We start from the raw sequence: 10105 nt of genomic DNA, 5'->3' as shown, positions 1-10105 counted from the left end.
ATATATATATATATATATATATATATATATATATATATATATATATATATATATATATATATATATATTTATAACTGGCAAAATAAAAAGTTGGTAATCCTATGTTACCAATGTTTTAAAAAATTGCATTTTGGTTGGGCAAAGTGGCTCACATCTGTAATCCCAGCACTTAGGGAGGCCCAGGCAGATGGATCACCTGAGGTCAGGAGTTTGAGACCAGCCTGACCAACATGGTGAAACTCCATAACTATCAAAAATATATAAAAAATTAGCCGAGCTTGGTGGCGCATGCCTGTAATCCCAGCTACTTGGGAGGCTGAGGCAGGAGAATTGCTTGAACCTGCCTGGGAGGCAGAGGTTGCAGTGAGCCGAGATTACACCATTGCACTCCAGCCTGGGCAACAAGAGCAAAACTCTATCTCAAAAATAAAATAAAATAAAATAAAAATTACACTGGTCTGTAAAATCCAAGCATCTGAGAATCAGTGATATAATCCAACAGTCTTGCTTTTAGAGATGAGAAATCTGCTGAAGCATAAAGTTAAGGGATTTATACAGGTCATACAATGAGTTGCGGACAGAACCAGTGGACAAACTCAGGTCTTGGCTACAACTGATGCCCTTGTAGTGAGTTTGCCTAGCTGGGAGAAAGAAACTCCTAGCCCCTGAAGCCTCCAGGAGCAACGCAGGCCAGGCCAGTGAGTCCCCATTCACTTACGACTTGGTGTATTTGACTCCAGAGGCCTTCCGGTCCAGGATGCCATAGCCTGTGCCAATCACCTCCTTGGTCTTGCCGGTTTCCTCAAAGGCTGACTTCAGCTCCACAGCAACATATTTACACACTGGGGGAGGGAGGTAGCACAGCCTACTCAGTGCACATGAGTCTAACAGGGGGCCAGCTCCCAGCAAAAGAGATCCAAGTGTGCCTCCTTTCCTAGACTGGAGGACCAAATAAATACTCAAGGTGGGGAAGGGAGTTAGGACCTGGGGAGGCTAAGGCAACTCTGTCTTGGATGCAAATGTGCAATGTTAACTTCTAATTAACTCCAGTTCCAGGAATGCCTCTAGGATTTCTATTTCATCTATTGCTCCTTGTGTAAGAGCATGCACTTACCGTAAATCCTACTCTTAGGCAACTGTCCTTCATATCCCTTCTTTTCTTTTTGAGACGGAGTTTTGCTCTTGTTGCCCAGGCTGGAGTGCAATGTTGCCATCTCCGCTCACTGCAACCTCCCCCTCCCGGGTTCAAGCGATTCTCCTGCCTCGGCCTCCTGAATAGCTGGGAGCATGCGCCACTACGCCCAGATAATTTTGTATTTTTAGTAAAGACGGCGCTTCTCCATGTTGGCCAGGCTGGTCTCGAACTCCTGACCTCAGGTGATCCACCCACCTCAGCCTCCCAAAGTGCTGGGATTACAGGGGTGAGCCGCTGTGTCTGGCCCATATCCGTTTCGCTGTGGTATATAAGTTCTGGATCTGGGAGGTAATGGGCAGGGCTCCACCATCTTGTCTCACTGCTGCCTGAGACACAGACACTGCTTCTCTTTGTAAAGTCCCTATTAAATATTTCTTTCTAAGAAACTGGATTTGTCAACCTCTTTCTTCAGCCTCTCAGCTTCCTTGGACTTTGGGGGTAAGTTTCCATAGACCTCTTCAATACAGAACAGTACCAGACCACCAAATGGAGTTCCCTATGTGAAAACAAGACTCCAAGATCCACTGCCTCATGTCTACTCCTGGCACTCATCCTACTGGCTTTATTCCTCATGCCGTGTCCTCCTGCCGTTACCTCAGTCCCATCATTTTATTTATTTACTTATTTCTTTATTTTTGAGACTGGGTCTCGCTCTGTTACCCAGGCTGGAGTGCAGTGGCACAATCTCAGCTCACTGCAATCTCTGCCTTTCAGGTTCAAGTGATTCTCCTGCCTCAGCCTCCCAAGTAGCCAGTATTACAGGTGCATACCACCACATTCAGCTAATTGTGTGTGTGTGTGTGTGTGTGTGTGTGTGTACATTTTTAAAAAATAGAGACAGGGTTTCATCTTGTGGGCAGGCTGGTCTTGAACTCCTGACCCCAAGGGATCCACCTACCTCGGCCTCCCAAAGTGCTGGGATTACAGGCATGAGCCACCACGCCAGGGCCTGTCATTTTACTTTCTAAAATTGCATACATACAGAAAAGCTGAAAGAATACAATGAATACCTTCCACTTGTATTCAACAGTTAATAATTTCCCACATTCTCTCTCTAATATATAATAATATATCTCAACAATATATACATTATTTTTGCTATACTCTCTTGAAAGTAAGTGGCAAATATGACCTTTTGCCCCTGAATATGTCATCATGTATCTCCTGAGAACAAGGACCTTCTCCTACATAACCACAGAACAATTTGATACTTGGGAAATTAATAATTCCAACGTCACCCAGTAGCCCATATGCAAATTTCCTTAATTGTCCCCAAAACTTCTTTTACGGTAGTTATATGACTTGATTTCATGTGTATTCCAACACCAGCTCTCTATTTCTACCAAGTTAATTTGCTCCATGCCCTCCAGAGAGATCTTATTCCTACTGTCTGTACATTTATTTCCTTATTTCCTCTTACCCTTCCTCAAACAGGTATTAGGCAACTCCTGTGTGTCAGGCACTGCCTCGGGATACAGAGATGAAAACAAGGTCCCCTCCCTTCCAGATACTCAGTCTAATGGAGCAGATAAAGGTGTAGAGAAATAACTACCACTGCGTAAGGAGTGCTACAGAGCTACCACCAAGGGTGTGAAGTGCCTGAGGCCCTAGGAAAATACTTAATGCCGTCTCAGGGCTTCTCTGCCCATTCTGCCCACCTCGAATTATGAGCCTCTCCCCCAGGAAGCCATTCTGCACTAATCCCACTTGCTCTAGATTTCACTCTGGGCCTCTGCAGGACCCATGCTCTCCCAGGGACTTTCAGTCATTTCATGTGTCTCCAAATAGACCACAATGGTCCCCAAAATGTGCATTATGTATTAGATTTTTTCTGCATTTCCTAAGCCTGGGACTTGATATATGTTGGATGCTTGATAACTCTTGCTGATAGAGCCCGTCTTCTGATGCCTCTGAATGGAGTACCAGTCTGCAGGCTAAATCCCATCAGTGGATTTAACACTGACAGCACAATCTGTTAGAACACCAATTTACCACAAAAATAAACACATCCCCTGGAGGCCTGCTTGGTGAATTTAATCAATGGCTTGGAGAATCTGGAAGTCATAAACATTCCAAATAATAAGCTGGTGATCTTCAAGTCTGCAATGAATTGGGGATGTCTCACCCCTCTGGCTCTCCATCCAGGACCCTCTGGGCTCCCTCCCCTCTTCTGTCCTGTACTCTGTGCGAGCACATCATTTTTCTGGCACCACGGCCCCTCCTCCCATACCCTCCCCAGGAGTGGGGAAAGGTGAGGTTTGGAACATCCTTGCTCTCTTATGCCCATCAACCACAGCCTTGCTTTCCAGCTTTTCCAAACATTACCTCTTCAACACCTCCTCTGGGGATCCCACCCACAACCAGACTCGGAGGAGACTCATGGCAAAGACCCCAGACCCTCACCAACATCCACCCAGTCTTTTTTTCTGGGCAGGTCCTCCTTCCTCTGTGCCGAGGCCTGTTTCACTCAGGCTACTGAGCCAGGAGGCAGGCTTGGTGGGCTAGACACAGTAAGCATTTAGTAACAAAGGTGTAATAATAATAAAAACAAACAAATACAATATTAAGATGAGCCTAATGGATGGAGTTTGCCAAGCCATCCTGTGACTACAAATTCCTTTTCAATTAATCTTCATCAGTTACCAAATGAGGTTAGGCTAGAATGATCTCTAATTTCCGGGCCATTTCTACGCTTCCATCAGTCCGTGAATGTTGCCTAAGGAGAATAAATGTGAGCTTCTTAGGTTATGAGAATAATGAGAGACAGTATGGGCTCTTTGATATTGGAATAAGACAGAAAACAGGTTAGGTGTGGTGGCTCATGCCTGTAACCCCAGCACTTTGGGAGGCCGAGGCAGGAGGATCACTTGAGGTCAGCAGTTCAAGACCAGCCTGGACAACATGGTGAAATCCCATCTCTACAAAAATGCAAAAATTAGCAAGGCATGATGGCGGGTGCCTGTAATCCCAGCTACTCGGAAGGCTGAGGCAGAAGAATCCCTTGAACCCAGGAGGCAGAGGTTGCAGTGAGTCGAGATTGCACCATTGCACTCCAGCCTGGGAGACAGAGTGAGACTCTGTCTCAAAAAAAAAAAAAAAAAAAAAAAAAAAAAAAAAAAAAAAAAAAAGAAAACAAAACAAAACAAAGAGGAGAGGAAGTGAAACCCTGAAAAGCTATCAGTTAGCTGGGCCAGGCACGGTGGCTCATGCCTATAATCCCAGCAGTCTGGGAGGCCGAAGTGGGCAGATCACCCGAGGTCAAGAATTCGACACTAGCCTGGCCAAATGGTGAAACCCGGTTGTTGGGAAAAGCAGCAAAGGAGAAAGGACTTACAGAGTGCTTACATAAATTGGTTATGAGTAACACATAAACAAGGAACAACAAGCTGCAGAAGGCCGCAGGAGGCCTCTGAGGAGGAAGGTCTCTCCATGCCTCATGTTCCGGTGCAGGGTGACCTAGGCTCTTTTACCATAAATGTTGTGTTCAAGGACATAAAACCCCTTCATAAGCACTATGACATAGCCAGACTTGTAGGCTCCTTGTAAGGTCCATGTCCCACCAGCTGTACATAGATAATAAACTAAAGATAACCACATGTTCTCATTTTGTAAAACTCCCAAACAGCCACTGTTATCAATCCTTAGGACTTCTGGCTCACTGATTCACTCCACCCCTACCCTATAGATCAAAGTGATTGTAAACCAATAAATAGTGTGGATGATCAGAGCTTGGGCCTTCACTGTCTCCTCCAAAGTAATAAAGTGATGGCCCCCTGGTCCCACTTTCTCTCTTAATCTGTCTTTTTGTCATTCTCTGTCCCACCGAACTCAGGGTACCCACAGGTGATGTAGAGCTGTTTCCCTATACCCCGTCTCTACTAACAATATAAAAATTAGCCAGGTGTGATGGCACACGCCTGTAGTCCCAGCTACTCAGGAGGCTGAGGCAGGAGAATCCTTGAACCCAGGAGATGGAGGCTGCTGTGAGCCGAGGTCACGCCACTGCACTCCAGATTGGGTGGCAGAGCAAGACACCATCTCAAAACAAAACAAAACAAAAGCCTGGGCGAGGTGGCTCATGCCTGTAATCCTAGCACCCTAAGAGGCTGAGGCAGGCGGATCACCTGAGGTCGGGAGTTTGAGACCAGCCTAACATGGAGAAACCTGGTTTCTACGAAAAATACAAAAGTTAGCCAGGCATGGTGGTTCATGCCTGTAGTCCCAGCTACTCAGGAGGCTGAGACAGGAGAATTGCTTGAACCCAGGAGGCGGAGATTACAGTGAACTGAGATCGTGCCACTGCACTCCAACCTGGGCAACAAGAGCAAAATCTCAAAAGCAAAAAAAAAAAAGAAAAGGGCTATCAGGACTAGAGGAAGAGTGAAAGGGCAGCCAGGAGCAGAAGCTCAGCACTTTGGGAGGCCAAGGTGGGTGGATTGCTTGAGGTCAGGAGTTCAAGACCAGCCTGGCCAATATAGTGGAGCCCTATCTCTAACAAAAATACAAAAATTAGCTGGGCATGGTGGCAGGCGACTGTAATCCCAGCTACTTGGGAGGCTGAGGCAGGAGAATCGTTTGAACTTGGGAGGCAGAAGTTGCAGTGAGCCGAGATCATGCCACTGCATTCCAGCCTGGGCGACAGAGGGAGACTCCACTCAAAAAAAAAAAGGCCAGGCGTCGTGGCTCATGCTTGTAATCCCGGCACCTCAGGAGGCCAAGGCGGGTGGATCGCCTGAGATCGAGAGTTCAAGACCAGCCTGACCAACAGGGAGAAACCCCATCTCTACCAAAAATACAAAATTAGTCGGGCGTGGTGGCGCATGTCTGTAATACTAGCTACTGAGGAGGCTGAAGGCGGGAGAATCACTTGAGCCTGGGAGGTGGAGGTTGCGGTGAGCCAAGATCCCGCCACTGCACTCCAGCCTGGGCAACCAGAGTGAAACTCCGTCTCAAAAAAAAAGTAAGGGGAAGGCACAGGCTTGAACTCATACTGGTGGCTCTACCAGTGAAGTCGGCTTATCTCTGAAGCATCTCCTTTTAATCTCTCTAATGGACGGATTATGTGTCTCAAACTTACCCCAACCCCACTTCCCAGTGTTTAGGGAACATCTGGCCTGATGTAGGCTTTCAATTCAGATGAGAGATTCACAGCCAACTTTCTGGGGGTCCTGGGGTTACAGGGCTGGGAAGGCAGGCATGACTGTAAGGTCTGAGGAGAAAACTGAGAAACGGAGGGGAGGAAAAAGAAATAGGTCCTTTACAGTCCTGGCTCCCTGGCAGCTCCCTCTATGTAGTTCCTCAATGCCTATCTCTCCATGGTCCTACAATCTTCATTCGCCAAGTTCCCCACAGGCTCTATTATTCCCCCAAAGGGCCCCTTAGGCCCAAATCCTCCTCCTCACACACATTCACAGCCCCCCACTTAATCATGTGTATTCCCAAAACATAGGAGTGCCTACCGGATACTTTGTGAATACGTATCTAAGACAAAGTCCCTGCCTTCGAGGAGCTGTGAGTGAGTGCAACAGACAACTACACAGATTGGGTTGCAGTGAGGGCACAAAGGGGAAAGTCTTAGGTTCTTTTCCCCCAAGAGAGTCATCTGGGCCTTTTCAGTTCCTCAAACTCGTCCTTAGCGTCTCAGCCGACAGGCCTCTGCCTCTGTAGTTTCCTTTGAATGGGCCCTCTCTTTCCACTTCTCTTCACTCAGCTAACTCCTAATTCCTCTTCGTGCTTCCTGTATGAAGCCCTCTCCGACTCCCCTCTGCACACAGCCTTCGCCCACCCCCTCCCCCACTGCAGGCTAGACCAGATGCTCCTCGCCCGGCCCCTAAAAGGAAGTCCTGTACCTTCCCTATCATGGCATCTACTACTCTGAATTATCATTGCTTGTTTCTACCAATGTGTGAACTCCAAGGATCGGAATACTAGGACCGGATCTCTCGCCCGCTGCAGCGTCCTGGCGTCCCGGCGCCCAGCGGACAGCAGGTTCAAGGAACGAAGAGACCCGGTAGGGCTCAGAACCTAGCAGCCCCTGACGCTGCTCCGCAAGCTCCGCCCACGGAGCCCGCCCCTCCGGCAGGATACGCCCCGCGGGCCCCGCCCCCTTACCTTCGCATTTGCTGGGCAGGCGAACCCAGTCGTTCTCCTCAGCTCCTGCCTGGCTTGGGCCCAGCTCCGGGGCCAGCAGCAGCAGCAAGGAGAGAAGCAAAAGACAACGGGACGCGGGCTCAGGCAACGACTCCATGGCCCAGCGAGCGGACCGGGCGGCACCTCCTGCCGCGGCGCGCGCGGAGCTGCTTCCTCGCGCCGCTTCCGGGACTGCACACGTGCCTCCGCGTAACCACGACAACAGTTAGCCTCCCGCCCGCCCTCCTCTCGCAGCCGCAGCCAGCCTCAAAGCGGACCAAGGCCCGCGGACGGCGCAGCCAATAGGCTTGCTGGGGTTTGCCCTCTAGCGAATGGGAGGACTACCTTTTTTCGGCCTTGGCCAGTAAGAGAGCAGATGGTGGCCTCAGTGACCTATGGCAAAACGTCCTTTCCCACCCCCTAACGGAGGCTGTGGGAGAGGATGCAGGACCAGGACCCGGGGAGAAGTCCGCGTCTGGGCCTGAGTGAGATGCGTTCGCGCGCTCAGGTGCGGGAAGATGTGGGGAAGGCCGCCTTCGCGGCTTGCTCCGCCTCCTCGAACGTCACTTCCCTCCCGGGGTTCTAAGGCCGCAGGTCCTTACCGAACACCTGTTTTTAAATGTTATTGTTATTGTTGTGGTTGCTATAGCCAGGCACTGTTGTAGGTGCTTAGGGTGCGAGCAGGGCGACTCAAACTGTCCCCAGCCTTCAAACTTTCTTAGTACCCAATAGATTTGTCCTAGTGAGAACTAAAACAAATGACTTCCTCTCTGAGCCTGTTTCTATTTGTATGACAAAGTGATCCTCCTGTCTGCTGCGCGAGCTTGGCCTTTTGTTGGGAAGCTCAAATAGGTTACTGGAATTAAAGCTTATCGAGCAGATTGTAAAAAGTTCAGGCATTAATGTTCTTTTTGTATGTAATCCCAGCCCCTTTTACTGCCCTATTATTTATTTCTTGATTCTGAGCTCCCAGAAGGCAGGAATTTGGCCGATGAAGGAGTGTATCTCCCTTCCACCTCCCCGGCAACAGCAAAGTGCCTGGCACAAGGAGGTACTCAGTAAAACTCGCATCTGCTGTGTCATTAAGAGGAACACTTAATGGCTCACGCTTGTAATCCCAGAACTTTGGGAGGTCGAGGCGGGAGGATCACCTGAGCCTAGGACTTGGCGATCAGATTGGGCAAAAGAGTGAGCCCCTGTCTCAAAAAAGAAGGAGAAAGAAAGAAAAAAGGCCAGGTGCAGTGGCTCATATTTGTAATCCCAGCACTTTGAGAGGTCAAGATGGGAATATTGCTTGACAGGAGTTTGAAACCAGCCTGATCAACATAGCGAGACCCCCATCTCAAAATAAATAAAGCAGTCAAAACAAAAAAAGAGCAGGGCGGGCGCGGTGGCTCACGTCTGTAATCCCAGCACTTTGGGAGGCTGAGGCGGGTGGATCACGAGGTCAGGAGTTCCAGACCAGCCTGGCCAATATGGTGAAACCTCATCTCTACTAAAAAATAAAAAAATTAGCCGGATATGGTGGCTGAAACCCGGGAGGCGGAGGTTGCAGTGAGCCAAGATCGTGCCACTTCACTCCAGCCTGGGCGACAGAGCGAGACTCTGTCTGGAAAAATAAAGAAATAAATAAAAATAACTAACTAAATAAAAATAATAACAAACAAATAAAAATAAAGAAGAGCACTCTGGGTTTTGGGGTCCTCTTCAGGCAATAACTTCATGGCCCAGCCGGACCCCAACCGAGCAGATCAGGCGGCGCCTCCTCCTCAGTGTCCTACAGTCGCTCACAGACCAAAGTTCCTTCTCTGGGAAGTTGTCTGCAAATTGGCCATAAAACCCTGTTCCCTGATACCTTCTTCTTTCCTTCCTAGAGGTTGAATATTCATGCTATTTTATGAAAACTTCAAAAGACTGAGGCCCAAGCCTTGTCATTTTCTGACCTTAGTTTCTTGTTCAAAACAATTGTGTTGGTAACAAGGCACTTTGGACAGGCAGGGCTGTGGCATGTGGAATCCACAGTGCACAAGACCGGGACACCCTCTTGAGGTCCTCCATGTTTTCTAGGCTTGATAAGACTTGGGTAGGCTCAGTCTGGGCACAGTGGCTCACACTCGTAATCCCAGCACTTCGGGAGGACGAGGCAGGTGGATCACTTAAGGTCGGAAGTTCAAGGCCAGCCTGGCCAACATGGTAAAACTCTGTCTCTACCAAAAAGTACAAAAATGAGCCAGGCATGGTGGCTTCTGCCTGTAGTCTCAGGTACTCGAGAGGTTGAGGTGGGAGAATTGCTGGAACTCAGGAGGCAGAGATTGCAGTGAGTCAAGATTGCACCACTGCACTGCAGCCTGGGCAACAGAGTAAGACCCTGTCTTAAAAAAAAAAAAAAAAAAAGACTTGGGGTAGGCTTAGAGCTTGGCCATGGCCCTTAATTCACCTTGGCTCGGAAGCCCTCCTGGGAAATAAGATTAAGCTAGCCTGATAGTGGAGGTTGAGAGGCCTGGGCTCAGCATCTGGGCTGACAACTAGGAAGGAATAGTGGCTAGAGAAAGTCTGAGGCTATACTTGGGCCCCTCCTTGGCCCCTCCCTCAGTCTGTGTGTCAGGGAAGGATCATGCCCTGTAGGGATGGTAGACAGATTCATCCCTAGAAGCTGTGGGGACGCTCCAACCCCCAGCCACCACCACCCGAGAATCCCCAAAACAAGTGGGAGAATCTCCTTACAGGCTGGTGAGAGATGAGTAGTGGAGGAGGCAGTGAGGGTTTTTTTGTTTTGTTTGT

At 48.8% G+C, this 10105-nt stretch overlaps 1 protein-coding gene and 1 long non-coding RNA gene across 2 annotated transcripts in view; one reads left to right on the top strand and one right to left on the bottom strand.

The window, feature by feature from the left end:
* CNPY3 (canopy FGF signaling regulator 3) overlaps positions 1-7870 on the bottom strand; it is a 12617-nt gene extending 4747 nt beyond the window's left edge. The window contains exons 1-2 of the mRNA XM_017547311.2: positions 7307-7870; positions 719-842 (exon numbers count right to left, since the gene is read on the bottom strand). Of these exons, the coding sequence (XP_017402800.1) occupies positions 719-842; positions 7307-7442 (260 nt within the window). The 5' untranslated portion in view covers positions 7443-7870. The remainder of the gene's footprint in view (positions 1-718; positions 843-7306) is intronic.
* LOC119473957 lies at positions 7788-9243 on the top strand. The gene is made up of 2 exons (XR_005203231.1): positions 7788-7809; positions 9036-9243. It is a non-coding gene; the product is annotated as an uncharacterized LOC119473957 (long non-coding RNA).
* The last annotated feature ends 862 nt before the right edge of the window (positions 9244-10105 follow it).

Source organism: Cebus imitator, unplaced genomic scaffold, assembly GCF_001604975.1.
Source record: "Cebus imitator isolate Cc_AM_T3 unplaced genomic scaffold, Cebus_imitator-1.0 Scaffold197, whole genome shotgun sequence".
Lineage (NCBI taxonomy): Eukaryota > Metazoa > Chordata > Mammalia > Primates > Cebidae > Cebus > Cebus imitator.
This window is presented reverse-complemented; position numbering and strand designations above follow the sequence as displayed.